We start from the raw sequence: 18460 nt of genomic DNA, 5'->3' as shown, positions 1-18460 counted from the left end.
GAACTCCAGATTGTATCAGATGAGAACGAGACACTGAAGTCAGATATCCACAAGAGAGAGACAGATGTACAAGATGCATTCATGAAGCTAGGGATTGCAATGGAAGAGGCTGACAAGAGTAGCAAGAGAGCAGTTAGAGTCACGGAGCAACTAGAGGCTACTCAAACTTCAAACTCGGAAATGGAAACAGAACTCAGGAAGCTTAAAGTTCAATCAAACCAATGGAGAAAAGCTGCTGAAGCAGCTACCGCCATGCTGTCTGCTGGAAACAACGGGAACTATAATCAAACGAACTCTCCTTACTCTGAGGATATCGAGGATGAGTTGACGAAGAAGAAGAATGGGAATGTGCTCAAGAAAATTGGTGTTTTGTGGAAGAAGCCTCAGAAATAGCTGAAGAATGACTAATATAATTAGGTATTATCTTCTAAAGTTATTGATCTCTTGTTGTCTATGTTTCTCTAAAGAGAGTAAGAAACTGACTCTTGCTTTGCTCATCTCGGTTTCTGCTTCTCAGGTACTGTCGATATGGAGTTGGATTATAAGAGCAACTCCTGTGACTCCGGTATTGATGTGAATTAGTAGTAGTATGAGAACTATGCTCTGGAAAAATACTTGTTGGAAAGATTTTAAGCTAAGTTGTGGTAATTTGACTATTATGTTACGTTTCTCCAGGAGGAAGATTACTAAAACTAAAAGTCTGTCATTGTGCAACTAGGTAGAGGTAGTAAGTAGTAACTGATGCTAATGTTCAAAATTCAAAAACATGAAACCCTCTGGTTCACGTAGCAGGACAAGAATTATCTCTGGGCATTGGCCTAATGGGCCCTAAAAGAAAATTATACTCTATGGAGGAGATAGATAAAGATAACTTGCAGTTTCTGATTTTTCTAAAGAATGAGAGATATGTTCCTTCATCCTTAAACTTATACTTTTCATTCACCCATTGATCAAATACGAAGATCCGAAACCCGTTTAAAAATGAGATTGCCTCACTGTTCAATCCACTAAATAATCCGTTCTTTATTAACCTTCTTCATCCGTATTAGTAGTGTACTTTTTGACTATCTGTCCAACAAACAAACGAGATGTTTTTACTGTACAAGGAACAAAAATAGAGAATGTCAAAAGAATTGTTGACAGTGGACAATAAAACATACAGTATAAATGTGGTGTGAATGTTTGTATATACATAAACACAAAAACACGTGTGTCTATGTGTAAAGAAATAAACTACCAACCAACCAACAAAGATATTTTATATACTATTAAACATTCTCTCTCAAGTGTATAATTTAGCCTATGTAAGCAAAATTAGGTTAGGTGAGATCTTTTATCTTTGCTTAAGTCATCAATTCTGGTCTTACATTCTCACCCAGTACATATTCAATATATACATTCCAAACTATTGAGAGCTTACACTTTCGATTATCTTTATCTTATAATACTGTCTAGTTGAATTGATTAAAGTTCTAATATAGCACTAACTAGTCAACATTAAACCAAAACTTATATAGAACATTTCTAAGATTGATTCTTTGCGTCACTAAATCAATTAAGTATAAAGATCAACGTCATTGACCGAGCCATTAGTTAAGAAGCCTCTAGAGGTCAGAATTTTTATAGGTGAGAATAATGATAAGGTTTCAGTGAGAGAAATAATTAGGGTTTGAACACACAATTCCACTATAGTGAATTATTCTTTCTTTCATCAACAAAATACGTTCATCTTAGAAACCAGAATTTCAAAATTATAACAACAAAAGAAATGTTTCATTCAAAAGTCAAAACATAGTGAACATACAAATAAAAAAACTCAACAATTTAGAACATAAACCGGGAAAAAACCTACCCCAACCAACCCCATTTTGCAAAGTTTCAAACTCTTCGAAGAAGCCCTAATATATCTCTATACTTCATTAACCATTTCATAAAATAGCTACCCCTCCCCTTTTTTTTTCTCCCAATAGAAAACATGAAATTCAAACCCTAAATCAAAACCCAAATAAAATTGAGGTTTCAAATTGAACTACATTAAAGCACCAGAATTAATATAGTTCATATTGGTCCAAATCTCTCTCCCTGAATCAATCTGATCTCCACCACCCACTCCTATATTCATCATCCCAAAGCTCTCTCCATTCATCTGCCATGGGAACCCCCACAAGACCCTGCTTGAATCACCCATCCCAATATCCAATCCGCTGCTACCGTTTCCAAACGCATAACTAGCGTTCCCCTTTTGTTGGTTTGTCCCAAACACACCCTCCATGTCAGACTGATGAGAGCTACTGAATTCCGAAGGAAACCCTAGATGTGCAGAACTCCCCGGAGGTTGTTTGTTCAGCAAGGCAAAGGCTAAGCTGAGATCAATCTGTTCATTGTTACTATACCCACCGAAACTCGCCGCGGAGAATGCTTTCCCGTCGTGGGACGCCGGTTCTGGTGTGGTTCTGAGGCTTCTTGTAGCCGAAGATGTGGACCGTTTGTTTTTCCGGCAGCCTCCGCCAACGGGGATGTTCCTTAGGGTTCCGCCTTTAGTCCAGTATCTCCGGCATGATTTGCAGAAGTAGCGAGGCTGAGTGAGGCTGTAGTTGTTGTAGTAACAAAACTTTGTGTTTGTTGAGTCACAACGTGGACATCTCAGGGCTAGCTCCGGTGGCTGTGGCCTTGTCGCTGCAGCCGAACGCTTCTTCTGATCCTGATCATCTGATTGTGTTGGGTTTGATGAATATGCTACTCCCATAGCTTCTCTTGCTTTGTTATAATTCCCAAACACATCCTTCAATAAGGGAAAAAAAAAACACATCAAGATTCTAATAATATATAGACAAATAAAAACCCATCAAGATGTTAGAATCTGTGGATCTTTAAACTGTAGTTTACCTGCTGGTGTTGTAACAAATGATCCATAAGAGCTGATGAATCTGAGAAGCTGCTTGAAGAGTAATGAGTGTGAGTAGTGTTTATATGTTGGGAGATTGAGATTGTTTCTTGAGATCAGAGAGAGAATGATGGATACGAGTAGAAAGTAAAAGTGAAGCAAAAGGAAAAGCCAAGCATCTGTATATATACATGGGAATGTGGGAGCAGAGAGAGAGACACAATTCTTGTTGTGACCTCGATCTCATATTATTTTATTCAATATTTAATTATTTTTAAAACAAAATGGTGGTATGAAGAAGAAGAATAATGTGAACCAATTCGGAACGTGATTTGGAACAGACATAAAGCCGCCGTTTATTCATTTATATAATGTGAACAAAAATTCTACATACAGTAACCATATTATGAAATTTATCTCTACATAATTAGTAGTTTGATAAAGGCATGTGGAAAGTATAAACTAATAATGTGTTACCATCTCTCTTCAAGACTAGTTAAGAGTACTACTTCAAAAAAAGAGTTATTTTATTGCTCGAAAATACTAATGTTTTGGATGATTTAAAAATAATACTAATCATATTTAAACATATTTACCAAATAATCTAACATTTGTATATTTTGACTGTATAATATCTTACGAAAAAAACAATAACTTTTACTAATCAAAATTGTAGTTTTATATTGAGGTAGAAAACAAAACTCTTGTAGCCTAAAGTCTATAACTATAGTCCGAAATAATCACTAAGCTCGTTTAGCCACTCCACCAATAATGTATCGGTTAAGCTGTCAACTTATATATAAATGAATGAGTTGCAGTCGTCGTTATCAAATAATGTGATATCGGATCTATATGATTCAAGATGAATAGTAACCGTACGATGATGGATGAGAGATGGTTGGAGTTCGACGTCGGATTCCCACGCACTCAGCTTCGTTGTCATTTCTGTGTTTTATGTCCCAATGGTCCGTTGAGTTGTCACCACGCGGGTCCCGTACTCATCGCAATGTCTTGTTTCTTCCTAAATGGACCCTTACCGTTTCAAAGTGACCTTCGTAGTTCGTACAACAAAGTATATGTGATTTTCTATTTCGATCGTTCATTCTAATTCCATGTTTAAAGCAAAAACAATTACAGATACTCGAATTTATATTAGTATTTGTTGGTTTCTTAGCATGGGAATTTATTGCATTGTAGAACGCATAAATGTCAATTATATATATATAGATTCTCTTTATTTGATAGGACAGAAATGTTTCTATTTTTGTCAAAACATATTGGGGCTACAGTTTCTTTCCTTCTTAATTTATGCCTCTATTTTACTTATGCAATTCGTTGAGCATAATTGTCAATGATTTGTTGTGTAGAAGTCAGTATTGATACATATTCAAAATTGAAAAATGGTTAAATATGTGTGTTTTTAAATCTGGAACAACTGTCATCAGTAACACAAACTAAAATACTTCTTACGGATATTAAAAGAAATATATTTTTTCAAAAATGTGAATAAAATAATTCTAGGTACATATTGCTTTATATATATTCACAATAATAAGATATGTAAATAGAACACATGATGAAGTAAAAGCAAATAATTGGCCGGACAATGTGTTGTATATAGCTCATCATCATCATGATGTGCTTGCATTATCCGATGGGGATTTTAAAGTTCATAGAGACACAAATCACACATCGGTTTTCGGGAAAGACACTTCTATGAAGACCGAGATTTGGTCTAAGGACCATATCCACACATATGTTACATCATACTATATTATAGTATTGCTTTTTAATCTGTAGAATCTTATGGAGTATATTATACGATTTTTTGAACCATGTGTCGTGGGAAGAGAAAATGTGTAACTTAGCCATACTCTCAAACTATTACCATAAAATAATGTTGGATAGTTCTCTAGTGATTATTTTGTTGGTTTTGTTTTTGTAAACAGTGATTATTTTGTTGGTCTACTGAAAATATGTTTCTTTTTCTATTACAAAACGAAAAAGTAAGTATAGATTAAATGCATGTATCAATTAGCGACAAATGTTAATTTTTTTGTTCGTATGTATAAATAGACGAATCAATCATCTACACTTTTCTACGACGATGGTACGTACAATTAAAATCGTAGATGTATATTAGAAAAAATGGAGTTTTTCGTATCCATACTAATGAACACCAGCTAGATATTAGAAATGCTTAACATTTGAACATTACAAGAAGGAGAACAAAATTCCAAAATCAAAGCTTAAGATAAGCATCTCTAAAGTTCATATGTAATTTCAATTCAAAACTAGTTAGTATATATATATATATATATATTTAACTGTAAGTTAGTAGTTAACAAAGCTTTTTTTTTTTTAACAAACTAACAAAGCTAATCGTATGTTTACATATATACTAGTATGTTTTTAGCAGAGGACATCAAAATTAAAAATACAGCGGAATTTTGATGATTGTAGATTATACAGTATTAGGTATGATTCTAAGCTTAGAGATCATAATATTCAATCAATCACTCAATATATAATCTAAACTTTATTTTAATTGTATCCTATATGGAGTATATAATAGGATACAAAAATCATTTTCTTATGAACCTGTTTCAGTCAGGGAACTGGTGATTCATTCACAAACAATCATTGGGGTCTCCAAATAAAACTGATGATCATTATAATTCCCTTTGGACCCTACCTACTTGTGGCTCCCAATTTTTATCAAATTAATGATGACCAATATCTTTAAGTTTTAAATTTAAATTTAATTAATCTTGTAACATTTGTATGAAATAAAATTATACCACTAACACTTCACACACCTTTTAATCAATAAACGATTTTCCATTTTTTTGATTGTTTATCTCTAATTGGCATATGTTAAACACACAGAATTTCACCTAATTTTTCTAAGACATACAATATTACATGTATTATATCAGTTTTCAGTTGTTTCAGAATTATAAGTTTACATTTATTGAAAGTGTCGTCCATTATTTTCAGGATACAATTTATTCACAGAACTATTATTCTTCTTAACTTTACCTTTTCAAATTTAGAGAAATTAAAGATTGATGGGTTGGTGTGTGAGTTGTGAGTATTAGGTAATGAAATATAATGTTTGGGGTGTAGTATTGACTAAGTATAAATATATATATATCGATTAAGTTTTAATATTGGAACAATGTTACATTGAAATCGATGGAGACATGGAGTATAACATATTGCATACTTGTCTTGGAACTGATGTAAGATTTACAGGAAAAGCGTTTTGTATAGTATAAGATATGCAGTATATGTTGCCCATTGCTAATGAACATCGTTTTATTGTTTTTTTTTTCAGTTCGAACAATACTCTAGTCTAAAGTTCTCGATTTGTGTAGAGTTTCAGAACTCATTTCTTTAAGCTAGTTATCCAGATTATGAAAGTATAACTTGGAGGTTGCATTAATGAAGAACGTATAGAGAATAAAATTCATGGACTTTTAATTAATCAAGAAGTCCATATAATTAAGGGAAGCAACATTTTAAGTCGACGTACGTTAACACTAAACTTACAGCAAAGTTTGTTAAAGAAAATGAATTTTATTTTGTTTGATGAGACTATCAAATTAATCTATAAACTTTGTACATATATCAAATTTCGAAAGCTGTGGAGGGTCAATAAACAGGAATGAGAGTGACATAACATGATTCTTCCATTCAAAATCAACAATTCAGCTGGAATAGAAGAACATTATAATATGTCTATGTATTTAACTGGAAGTGGTGGGGGCACGCAGAACATATAAAAAAAAAGACAAGAGTTTTGTGTTGACCAGTCAAATTTGTAATATGTTCAGTTGCTTTAGAGTGTCGTAATTAGACAAGTGACAAAAACTTAGAATTTCATGGGCAAATAAAAAGTAGTTAAAGCAGATCGTATTGATAAGAGAGCTCTCATATATGAATCATTTTATTAGCAATCTATCTCGACGTGATGATGTCCTTTAATAGAGTGATCGTTATTGTAATTATTATTAATCGTCCCCCAAAATATTAGTACTCTTTTGTTTTCATTCGTATTTGACCTTATGCTAATTTGAATCTATAGGGGTATACAACTTTGGTTTGATTTATCCCAAGTGAAAACTAATAGTAATTTATTGATATGCGATAACTTTTTAATCTTTATGCTATTTTTCTTTAGATGATTATACCGTTGGTGTTTGGTTGATGGTCTAAGCAATTGATGAAGTCGAAAACTTAAATTATTACTTTTGTTAAATCAATGACTACATCAAGTTGGTCCATCTCATCTCATAATTATGGTTTAAAAAATTATAATGAACGTAAGTACAGATTACTACACTACAAATTTTAAAGTGAAGCCTACAACAGAGGTCACACTTGTATATGAACTTCAATTATTATTATTTAATTAAATGTAATTAGGATAGGATATTCTTGATGAACTACCAAAACAAAGGACGTGTGAGAAGGAAATAAGAAACCCTAATTTCTGAAAATATTACTAATTACTAAGAAACAAGAAAAATAGGAACAAGTATTCGACGAGGGAGGGGCCAAATGACGACAGAGTGATTGGCCGGCGGTAAGAATGGGACCCAGGTGTCGGCAAATGGGATGACACGTGGCGTCATGACAAAGGAATAATTTGGAGGAATCGAGGTAAGAGATACAAGTGATGAGGAGGAGGGCAAAGTGGTCGTCGTAGCAGCCTGAGAGTGATTAGGTATTTGCTTGGCATGTGCTGTCTCACTCACATCACAGTCAGTATTTTTCAATTTGAAACTCCCACTATATGAAAAAAGAAAACATAATAGCCAAATCTATGTTTCCAAATTATCTCACAAAAAAAAAAACATTATTGAACCAATTCTTCATTTTTACTCTACTTTGCTTTGTTATATATTCTCTCTGTTTCGTAATATAGGATGTTTAGAGAAGTATTTTTGTTTTATAATATAGGATGTTTCTAACTTTCTATGCAACTTTTAGATTAAATTTATATTTTTTATTATGCAGATTTGTTTGTGATTGATTAAAATTTTTAAAAATAACTATTTTTTAATATACATATTTTTACTAAAACATTTTATATTTTAAAACAGAAGAAGTATATAGATGGGTCTATCTAGTAAGAGAATATCTAGTACTAGTAGACAATGTTTTCGTTTATAATTTATCAGAGCGTATTAATACTATCAGCTTTGTTAGAATCATGCATTTTTATTTAAAATACGTATTTTTCTTGCATGATTATTATAGTAGTTGAGAACACTACTAACGAGACGAGAGTCGTGTATAAAATAATGGAAAAAGAAGAGAAGAAGATCGGATTAGAAAGATTTGAGGCGCAATTTCCAAAGGGACCCGCATAATATTCTTGCCTCCATCTTCAAGCAAAGCATCAAACACAGCGTAGATTCCCATGCATCCATCTCTCTCTCTTCTTACTATTTTTTAATACTATCTTCTTGGGAGCTTTCTTTTTTGTTTGTTTCCACTTTAGTGTCAAAATGTTTTCTCGATTTCAGAAAAATGGATTCGTTTTTTCACCATCTTATTCTTTCTCTTTGATTCATTCATTCATCAATAATGTGATCTATCGCTAAAAACCTCTACTTCTTTTTTTATTTTTAGAAAGTGTATTTTTTTTTCCATCTATAACTATAGCTAGTTTACTACTAGTTCCTCAAAAGTGATTTATACGATATGTTTTCAATTCTCAACAAATATTATTTCGTAAATTTAACGTTTTACCCCAAGAAGAAGAAAATAGTATTAAGTGTAGTTATATGACTCAACAAAATATATCATCTCACAATAAAAACTTCTCCTCACACACACTAATAATTTACATGTTTCGTTTAAAAGGATACAAGTTCTTAATTATTGGACATTCACATACTTTTTTTTTTGTTTTTTTAAACTTGAACTTGTAGTATTCAATTGTGGTAGCTTTGTAATTTAATGACGAATCTTGTAAAATCTAGTATCATTTTACAGATGATTTTTCGTTATAGTTTCGAATTTTTCTACTTAAATAGATAAGACTCATAGTTATAGTATGTGTCGTCACCAAAATGATGCCGTGACGTAGACGCGCGTCTCACGGGTCCGCGTGATAGAGTAACAAATGTTTTTTTTGCACCGTGGGCCTATATTACGAACTTTCATTATACTCTATGAAATTGGGCCTACAGTCATTATTAGATCAATGGGCTCAAATAGTCTTGTTTTGACCTTCGCGGTTAAAACTTAAAAAGTTCAAATTAGAGAACACTGACATCACAATAACCGGTGAAAATATCAAATGTTTTCAGATCCGGTAAACAGTTAAAATCATACCAACCGGAATACTGTATCTATCCATACTCAATGACATCTCTCATTTACTCACACACTCTGAGACATCAACGTTTTGATCAGCTCCAATATCTCTGCTCTCAAATGGTTAACAAAATCTGGTACAGTCTTCTTCACTTCAGCAAACCACAGCTCATCCCGGTTCTTCATTCCCTCACAGCAAAACCATTCGCATATAACCCGAGCGACTGCAAGAAGGTAAACACCACAATCGTACCCATTCTTTTGCTGCGGTGTATCACTGCATTCCCTGTACGTTGCATCCCCGTTACCCACAAATGGAGAAACCGCCTCGAAGAGGTGTTTGGCGTTAAATCTATTCACTCCCATGAAGCTATCATGATGGACAAACGTGTTGGCATCTTTGTAGTACACGAGTAAGCTCCAATGCAATCCACCTTCTGCTACCTCCACATTCAGATTGTCGTTAACAGGGAATATCAGGAGGTTTTTGTCGTGACACTTGAGGGGTTTCATGAAATCTTTGAGGGAGTCAGTGTCGGGGCAGTTGCAGATCCAGAAGGCAATGGAGGGAGGGATGAGTGAGATGGTAGAGGAACTGTGAACCGAGGACAAGTAGCTTAGGTAGAACTCGATAACACGATCATTCAGAAAATTGGATCCACTTAGGATGTCCAAATCTGATCTCCTAAGGACGACATCTTCGAAACTGAGGATCTTGTCATCACCAGAAGTATTTCCCATAGCGTTCACTGATAAGCTTCAAATGGATACTACACTGGAGAATCTAGTAACTCTGCAATATACACATAAACACAATTTGTTAAACCAATTATAGTAAAACACAGAAAAGTAGATATTCTATTAAGTAAGGGATTCAAAAGAATCAATAAGGTGAATTGCTTCTTGTTCATTCCAGAACGTTATCAGTAACATCAGATCTTACTGTTTAGCATAAAACTAAACTAGAAGAAAAGAAGCTATTGATGAACACAGGACAATACCCAGAGAACACTCAAACGTCATCAGTTTGATTCAATCGGAAATTTCAAAAACCTAATTGCATCAAACCATACGTAGCGTGCGGAACAAAGGCATATACATCAAAGATTGCTATTGAAACAAATTTCTCGTTCAGGCATTTCATCGAACAGTTTGAATACAACACAAATTGTTTCGTAAAACAGCCACAAAAACAAGGATCAAATTGCTCCGATCATCTAAATCAAACCTAAGGATGGATTCCAAAAATTGAACGGCGATAAAGAAACTCAGAATCTATCAGTGGAAAGAAACTTCCTAAAGAATCATTCACAAACAATATTTCTGGATTTGATCAGGAAAAAAACACACAAATTATCAATTACCTTGATTCGATTGATATGAATACGCGATTCCTGAAAGATTCAGGTTCGTTTTTCAGCAATCCTCCGCTTCAAAAAAACTGTAATCTGAATTGTTTTAGGAAGACTTCATCGCGAGAGTGGTAATATAAGTATTACTCCCAGCAAGAAGAAGATGAGAAAAAAGGAAAGAAAGAGCAAAAAAAGAAACCGACTTGGCTGTTTACAGAGAATGAAAACAACGAATCGCAAAATATTATATCGGGCCCATAAACCCAACCAACTTGGGCCGAAAGCTAGGTCTTATCAGTATCTTCACAATTATGAAATGACGATTATACCCTTCTTATTCCGAGCAAGATTACGATTTACGATTTCCATTTTTATCAGATAAATTAAAATTATCAAAGTTACGAAAATACAAGAAAAAAGGGAAATTTTTGCCAAATTAGTTTCTTTTTCCTCGTAGAGAGGCAGATAATGTAATTCCGAGTTGTGTTGTAACTAGGAAAAGGAAAACTAACAAAATTAGACCCTAACTTCATCTATAAATACTACCACAGATCCAACAATCTCATCATTCACAATTCTCTCTTACTTCTCCAAAACCACACAACAAATTTATTAAGGAAACCCTTTTTCTATATAGATCATCATCAATGGCAGTCGCCGATAATACCTTTTCAATGTCGACCTTGTTCAATGCTTTACCATACCCTAATGGAATCTCCGGTTCCGTTCCTCCTCCGGGGTTCCCCCCACGCGCCTCCGCCTCTCACTTGCACGCTGCGATGTTTAACCTTATGACTTGTTGCGACGGTATGTCCTCCTTTAAAGAGATGATCGCGTCGTTTGACAAAACAGAGCTTCAGAGGATGGCCTCGTTGCTTACGTCAGACTCTGATTACTTCATGGCGATCGTCACAAACAAACACGGCTCGAGACGCGTGCAGAAGCTCCTCGGCAAATCAGATGACGTTGACGCGCTCTTCTGCGACGTTATCTTGCGCCGCTTCCTCCACATCACGACCGACAAATACGCATCGTACGTGACGATACGAGCCATGGTCGTTTTTGATGAGGACAAGAAAAAGGCAATGTACGAGCAGATTCTCTACTACGCTCTCCACCTAGCGCGTGACCAACACGGCTGCATCGCCCTCAACGATATCATAACCGATGCCGATGATCCTTACTACAGAGATCAGATACTAGACTTGGTCGCATACAACGCTCTCAGCCTAAGCAACGACGCTTCAGGGAACTTTGTGGTCCAACGTGTGCTTACATTGAATGACTTGCGTACCATGCACAACATCGCGGTTAGTCTCCGTGGCCATTGCATTGACCTCTCGTTTAAGAAGTATGGGAGCTACATCGTGGAGAAGCTTCTTGAGGCGGATGAGTCAATGGTAGTGGTGGTTGTGGAGCTCTTGGAGTGCGACGGAGACAGGTTGATGAGGCTGGCAAGGAATGAGTTTGGGAGTTTCGTGGTTTACAAGGCACTGAAATCGACGAAGATGTCTAGGATTGATCTGTTTTGGGATTTGGTGAAAAAGCTCATGCCTTTCCTCCGTATCTTGCGTAGGTCTCACGGAAGCAACATTGCAAACATCTTGGAATCGCTTAAGCTTCGTTGCTGATCAGTTACTCTGTGTTTAATTAAGGTATAGTCACCTAAAATTGGTCGGGTGTTTAAGGTAGATTACCTATAATTGTTCTGGTGTTAATGGTAGTAACATAACTCTTTTGTAAGAAAGGTCTTTTGAAAAGCAAGGTTGGAGTTTTAATTTTTTTTTTTAAGTTACAATTTGAAAAATGAAAATTGTTTTGTCTAACACAATAAGCAATTAATGTAATAAGATTTCTCCTCTCCTCTGCTCTCTAATAGTTTTATCATCTAGTTTGCTGCAGAATCCAGCTTGAAATATAATACTTTAAAGAAAATGTAAGCTATAGCAAAAATTTGGAATCATGAATATATTGACTTGTTTATTTCGGTTTAAAAGTAGGAAATGTAAAAGGTAAGTTGAATTGAAGAGTTATATGGTATAGTGGACAATCCATGCAGACCGAAATTAATTTTGGAGATGGGAAACTTGCTGAGCAAGTCCTTTCCTCTGTTTTAATGAAGGGTTTTAGATGTAAACACCACCAATTCTTCAATTAGGTTTCTCTTTTTCTTTTTTCTTTCTTAATTCTCTTGCTCTCCTTTTAAGAATCATGTCTCTGCTTCTCAGCCATCCCCCGAAGCTCTGCTTTCGGAAACCCGTCTTTGTAAGATCTTCTCCTAACTACTCTAATGGTTTCTCATCTTCCTTGCCGCAAAATCCTCCTAGTGTCATCATGTACGTTGATCCTTGTGGAGCTGATCCCGGAAAACTCGTGATTAGGAGGGCTGGTGACAGCTCTCCCCTGGAAAAGAAGTTGCCCATGGAGTTGACAAACGATATGAGAACGATCGGAACATCCAATGGATGGCTAACTACTTTGAAGGACGGCGTGATGGGTCTCCAAGACATTGTTGCATCGGATGCAGATCCAAAACGTATTTCTCTGCCTCCTCTTGTCTCTTGAGGCTCTTCCTCACTGCCAAACCCAAATTATCACCAACGTGGTAATGTCCTCATCTCCCGAGGAAGAGGATTATGTTGTGGCTGTCAAGTTCTTGGGACCTCAGCTCAGCTTTTTCAGACCCGCTCAGAGTAACTCCGAGTGGACCAACATCAGAATCCCGAACCCTTGATTCTTCTCTTCCCCTGTCATGTATTCCAAGAAAGATAACATGTTTCGCATACCTGGATCTGGAGGCCACCTCATTGCATCATGGGATCTTCACAAACATGGTGACAAGCCCACGTTTAGGAGGTTGCAGTTCAAAAAGATTCCCAATCTGACAAAAAGGACAACAAAGCGTTTCTGGATTCGTGCTACAAAAGCGAACACTTGGTGGAGTCAATAACCACCGGTGAAACTTTCATGGTTAAGTTGTACAAGAAGACCATCCGTGGTACTGCGAGGATAAAAACAGAAGCTTCACTGGTGTTCAAGCTAGATGATAAAGGAAGTGCTGTTTACACTGAAGACATTGGAGATCTCTGCATTTTCCTCACAAAGTCTGAACCTTTCTGCGTCCCTTCTAGCTCTTTTCCCGACATGTATCCTAACCATGTCAAAATCTTGGATGTCAACGAAACCACAATTGTCAATCTTGCTGATCAAATTTGAAAGTGGAATTATTAAGAGTAGCAACCTCCATTGGTGACGTTACGGAAAAAAAGAAGAAGATCCTAAAGTATCAGTGGAGCAACTTTGCTATATTCTCCCAAATAGTTATGTTTAGTTAGCAAAAATCATTCATTGGTGTACTTTAGTTACATATGGAGGATTAAATAACTGGTAAATAGTGTCAAGAATAAATAATGCCAAGAATCTCTACTACATGAAGTGATGCAACCAACACTTGTTTTGTGCTTCTGTTCAGATTATATAATACTGAGAGCCTAAATGATGAGATTTTTTCAGGTTATATATATAATACAAGGCATCTGTTTAATGAGGGTTGTTAGGAATCTTTGAATGTAAGATTTAGGCGATCCTATAGTCCTATTACTATTTGAATTGAGTTTACTTTTCTTAGTTTTATTTGAATTAAGTTAACTTTTTTTTTTTTTTTTAATATTGATTCGCATATTTTTTTGAGGAACGAGATAATTGGTACTTGGCGTGTATATATATATAAACAAACAATGTACTAAGGTTTTGGGACGAATTCAATACCTAAATATATTTCTAAACTGATATAAAGCACAAAGCTCATCATATATATCGAGTTCTTTTAATTTACAAGGGTTTGACAAGTGAGGACATGGCGGCGAAGAGCAACACGGACCCCGCAAAAGCAGGAATTAGGGTTGCAATTGGTAACAGTAAGGAGAATACGCTGTTTAGGACTAGGCCGAGAGGAGCTTTCTATCCTCGTCAAACCAAGGCAGCTAAGAAAGAGTCTTGCGTTATCTGTTTCGAAAACATTGATTCTGAACTTATTATGTTTCCAGCTGATGAATGTGGTCACTCGTTTTGCTCTACTTGTGTTAAAAAATATATAGAGGTGAAGCTGCTTGCTGGAAGGATACCGAATTGTCTTGACCTTCGGTGCACGTCTATGCTGTCTATTAATAGATGCCGCAATCTTTTGACTCCAAAGCTGAATTGTATGTGGAGACAGAGGATTATAGAGGACTCAACTCCTTCCGCAGACAGAGTTTATTGTCCTTACCAAACGTGCTCTTACTTGATGTCCAATTTCATGCTTTCTCTTTCTGCATCTTCTGAATCTGGATTTAGGAAGTGCTTCAAATGCGGTGGCTCCTTCTGCGTCCACTGCATGGTTCCATGGCATAGTTCGCTATCGTGCACCGATTACAAGAAGTTGCATCCTAATCCTCTAAACGAGGATACAGAGCTAATGTCTTTGGCAAATCTTGAAGGGTGGCGTCAATGCGGCAGGTGCAAACACATGGTTGAACTTTCTTGGGGATGCAACCAAATAACTTGCCGGTATAATTTCTCTTGCTGTCTCTCTCTCTCTCAAAGAACATATATTTTTATTTGGGGTCTTCTTTTTTTTTTTTCTTTAACGAATTTGATAATGTTTTGGCATGTAAGGTGTTGTTGCATATAACATACAATTTCATGCTTTCTCGTTTAGGTGCGGATATGCTTTTTGCTACACGTGTGGAGCCGGTTGGTATAGTAGGAGCCATGGAGGATGCACCACTTTTCGGTCAGGAAACGTACGCCCGGCGTTTACTATTGTACTAGTTTCCTTGATATGCCTAATTGTAATCCTCACAGTCTATTAAGACGACTCAGCACGCACATCAGGTTGCATCTATTATATGTGCTTTGTTCATTCGACACTCTGTAACAAAATATATTTTTCATTGCTCTATAACAATTTGATGTTTTATAGAATTTTTCAAAAAGCTTTACTGTTTTTTGTAACTAAAATCCATTTACAATTTTTCTATAAGAAAAAAAAAATCAGAGGCACGACTTCGACCCCTGTTATATCGCTGAACCCTCAAAATTTGCCAGACTTCCGACCAAAACCCATCAGCAAAAATCAAAATCTATCCAAGGCACCCAAACATTAACATCGCTGCTCTCTGCAAAGGAGAAAACATATCACTCTCACATATACTATCAAAACGAATAGATGATTATCCAAAATCACACATTACAGAATTAAATGATTCAGTACCTTTCAAGTTCAAATTGCTTTTAGGGAATCTATGTTAGGGTCCTGCATCTTTGATGAGAACTCAATTCTATATGTGAGCTGTCGTAGCAGTTTTTGAGTATAACTTTCCCAACACTCGGGATCAACCAGAGAAAATCCAACAAAGCGGAACCTCTCTTCATGCCAGAATCACATCCCATATGTCCTATTATACACATCTCCGGGACTTGGAATCCGGAATTTGGGTTCTTCGTATCCGTTGTTGTATATGCTCCCATTAAATCCCAGCCGTTCATTCCTAAGAAGCTCTGCCATGCCTAGAGAGTTAACACTTTGGCCTTCATTCCACTTATCGTAGTGACCATTAGACAAGAATGAATTTGCAGATGGTTGTTGTCTTGGGTGCTGTGAGAAAGGGGATAAGCTACTTCCCTGTGTTTGATCCATTAGCCTTGAGCTGATTCCATAAGGATCGGTAAGTGAAGGAGATAAGTTTCTAAGGTCATGATGAAACCCATTGACTTGTTGTTGTGCACCAGACAAAGACTGCTGTCTCAACATTTGGAATCCTGTTTCATTTTCAAAAGAATTCAGTTGTGATGAGAATCCTGATCTCCTATCCAAGTCTGCATTTACCATCCCTCTTCCTACAGCTAGAATTGCAGGATCCACAAATTCAATATCACTTGCACCACTCGAATTACCAACTGAAGGTGGTACTTGATATGCATTCCTCAGCAAGGAAGAAGAGTCAAGAAAACGAGTTCCTACGATACAAGTGCACAATAGTTATAGTCTCTAGCATGAACTTCACTCTAAGCTACCCCCTAATAGAAGAAAAAAATAAATACCTGGCACAGTATCAGAAGATAAGCCCATCCTTTCATGTGAAGAGAAGCCAGGAGGCGGTAACCTGTTGGGAGCAGAAAATCCTGGAGGAGCAGAAACTTGGGGTCGTGAAACTGCAAGAAGACAACGGGTGAAAAAGTTGGAAATCTAGCAGAAAAATATAAAAACGCGAAAAGTCAGAAAGCCATAAATACTAACCAGGATTCTTGTGCGAAGAGAATAAAGGACTAGCAGCAAAGTTATCCAATCCACCCGAGTAGTTTGATGCAAATCCATTTAGACTCCCGAGATTATCTCGATAAATATCTCGGCTCACTACAGACTCCTGAATAGGTTGATTTCTTGACAACTGCCCATACATACTATGGGTGTCGCTGTCATATGCTTGATTATTAGATTCTTCATACCGTGCAAAAGAAAATCTAGACTGGCTATTATGTTGCTTTAGGAGGTTTGAGGGTTTAAGAGTACTAGATCGCTGATCAACTTCACCGAGCAACTCTGCCAAATTGTGTGTAGAAGTCAAGGATTCATCCCATGGATCAAAATCGAGTGACAAAATGTTTGAAATTATAGCATTCTCTGCACTGTTGATTTTGTTCCTGCCTTCATTAGAAAACAGAGAGTTCTCCACAGTGTTAATTCCTTCATTAGCAAACAGAGAGTGCTCCACACTGGTCATGGATTTATCACCAAATCCATTTGGAAGATGTCCATTTGGAAGATGCAATCTATCACTGCCTCTATCCAAAGAGGACCTCGAATTTGAGTCGTTCACACCTGACACACCTAAAGTTTCACAAGGCGGGGAAGAACGAGAAGCCATATGATTTGTATCCAAAATGGAACTTGACAAATTAGACATAAACCGCGAGCGGATAATATCCTCTTCAGGGTGATGCTGTTGGCTATCGAATCGTGATCTATCATCCTCCACTTGTAATTTTGAGCTACCTTGCATCTGCGATTGCAGATCTGATCTCCACTCCCACTCTGGCCTTGAGAGGGGGACCCCATCCTCTGATACGATAGCTTTCTTATCAGTGTTTATAGAACTATCCATCCTACATTGCTCTAACTGTGGCAACTTTGATACCTCATGACCAGGTTGTCTAATAGAACCTTGATCACACCAACTACCAATCGCCATTGTAATATCGGGATGTTCATCCCCACAATTCATATCAATCCCCATGCGTGCAACACCATCCGACAAGTTTCTTACAATAGGGCTATCTTCTACAGCTTCATTTGCATCGCTAAATGAGTTCACAGTAGCTGAAGGCTTGTCAATGTCCCCGTCACCGTAGGAAGAGTCTAATGAACTGGATAACCTATTGCTATTGGGATCTCTATCAAGTGAGGTAGTCCTCTTGGACCCGGAATCAACCACAACATTATGCTGCAAAGACTTCAGCACGCTAGGTTTGCTTTTGTCCACAACTATTTCGCTTTCTTCTTTGCGCGATGGTCTTTTAAGAACGTCACTAGAGGATACAGGCCCATGAGCTGTGTTTGCAACAACAGCGGAAAACGCCAAGTTTCCATTTACCGATGTTGATCTTTGCACATCAGAAGATCCATTTGAGGTAGCCGAAGTTGCTAAAGACTGCTGGTTTGCAATATGTGTCCCCCTGCAACAGAATTCCCTATTTTATCAGATTGACCAGTCGGAAATACTTCACATAAAAAGCATCAGGTTAAGACATACCATGACGCTGCAGCAGGGAGAGCAGTTGATCTGCTAGAGCTCCCACTCCCACTAGGAGGAGAATACCTGGGAGCACTTGCTGCATTCTGCTCATATAA

At 36.6% G+C, this 18460-nt stretch overlaps 6 protein-coding genes and 1 pseudogene across 7 annotated transcripts in view; 4 read left to right on the top strand and 3 right to left on the bottom strand.

Annotated features, from left to right (window-relative positions):
• The window catches only part of LOC104737591 (interactor of constitutive active ROPs 3-like), a 7972-nt gene extending 7298 nt beyond the window's left edge, over window positions 1-674 (top strand). The window contains exons 5-6 of the mRNA XM_010457814.2: window positions 10-417; window positions 518-674. Of these exons, the coding sequence (XP_010456116.1) occupies window positions 10-393 (384 nt within the window). The 3' untranslated portion in view covers window positions 394-417; window positions 518-674. The remainder of the gene's footprint in view (window positions 1-9; window positions 418-517) is intronic.
• Window positions 1-3120, bottom strand: part of LOC104737614 (dof zinc finger protein DOF5.3-like) — a 4796-nt gene extending 1676 nt beyond the window's left edge. Inside the window, exons 1-2 of one of the 2 annotated variants that reach the window (XM_010457841.2) lie at window positions 2887-3120; window positions 2503-2782 (exon numbers count right to left, since the gene is read on the bottom strand). In XM_010457841.2, the coding sequence (XP_010456143.1) occupies window positions 2503-2782; window positions 2887-2913 (307 nt within the window). In that variant the 5' untranslated portion in view covers window positions 2914-3120. Of the gene's footprint in view, window positions 1-1751; window positions 2783-2886 lie in introns of those variants that run through there. The other variant, XM_010457832.2, reaches the window with a different exon arrangement.
• LOC104737583 (NEDD8-specific protease 1-like) lies at window positions 9106-10766 on the bottom strand. The gene is made up of 2 exons (XM_010457795.2): window positions 10582-10766; window positions 9106-10010 (listed from the first exon to the last, which is right to left on the bottom strand). Exon 2 carries the CDS (start codon window positions 9956-9958, stop codon window positions 9284-9286), a length of 675 nt encoding a protein of 224 aa, XP_010456097.1. The 5' UTR covers window positions 9959-10010; window positions 10582-10766; the 3' UTR covers window positions 9106-9283.
• On the top strand, window positions 11217-12209 carry LOC104737573 (pumilio homolog 18-like). The gene has a single exon (XM_010457783.1). It carries the CDS (start codon window positions 11217-11219, stop codon window positions 12198-12200), a length of 984 nt encoding a protein of 327 aa, XP_010456085.1. The 3' UTR covers window positions 12201-12209.
• Window positions 12781-13785, top strand: LOC109127070 (annotated as a pseudogene).
• On the top strand, window positions 14426-15381 carry LOC104756664 (E3 ubiquitin-protein ligase RNF14-like). Its single transcript, XM_019231379.1, has 2 exons — window positions 14426-15062; window positions 15269-15381. The coding sequence occupies exons 1-2, from the start codon at window positions 14426-14428 to the stop codon at window positions 15379-15381; spliced, it is 750 nt and encodes a 249-aa protein (XP_019086924.1).
• Window positions 15510-18460, bottom strand: part of LOC104737565 — a 6525-nt gene continuing 3574 nt past the window's right edge. Inside the window, exons 12-15 of the mRNA XM_010457771.2 lie at window positions 16850-18229; window positions 16654-16764; window positions 15824-16569; window positions 15510-15728 (exon numbers count right to left, since the gene is read on the bottom strand). Of these exons, the coding sequence (XP_010456073.1) occupies window positions 15992-16569; window positions 16654-16764; window positions 16850-18229 (2069 nt within the window). The 3' untranslated portion in view covers window positions 15510-15728; window positions 15824-15991. The remainder of the gene's footprint in view (window positions 15729-15823; window positions 16570-16653; window positions 16765-16849; window positions 18230-18460) is intronic.

The sequence above is a fragment of the Camelina sativa genome, chromosome 2, assembly GCF_000633955.1.
Source record: "Camelina sativa cultivar DH55 chromosome 2, Cs, whole genome shotgun sequence".
Classification (NCBI taxonomy): Eukaryota; Viridiplantae; Streptophyta; class Magnoliopsida; order Brassicales; family Brassicaceae; genus Camelina; species Camelina sativa.
Note: the sequence above shows the minus strand (reverse complement) of the source record. Positions and strands in the feature narration are given on the sequence as shown.

Excerpts from the sequence above, each read along its gene's own strand:
- LOC104737583 (XM_010457795.2), bottom strand. The coding sequence starts at position 9,958 with ATGGGAAATACTTCTGGTGATGACAAGATCCTCAGTTTCGAAGATGTC.
- LOC104737573 (XM_010457783.1), top strand. The coding sequence starts at position 11,217 with ATGGCAGTCGCCGATAATACCTTTTCAATGTCGACCTTGTTCAATGCT.
- LOC104756664 (XM_019231379.1), top strand. The coding sequence starts at position 14,426 with ATGGCGGCGAAGAGCAACACGGACCCCGCAAAAGCAGGAATTAGGGTT. Across the intron at positions 15,063-15,268 it reads TGAAGGGTGGCGTCAATGCG|GTGCGGATATGCTTTTTGCT; the intron begins GCAGGTGCAAAC and ends TTTCTCGTTTAG.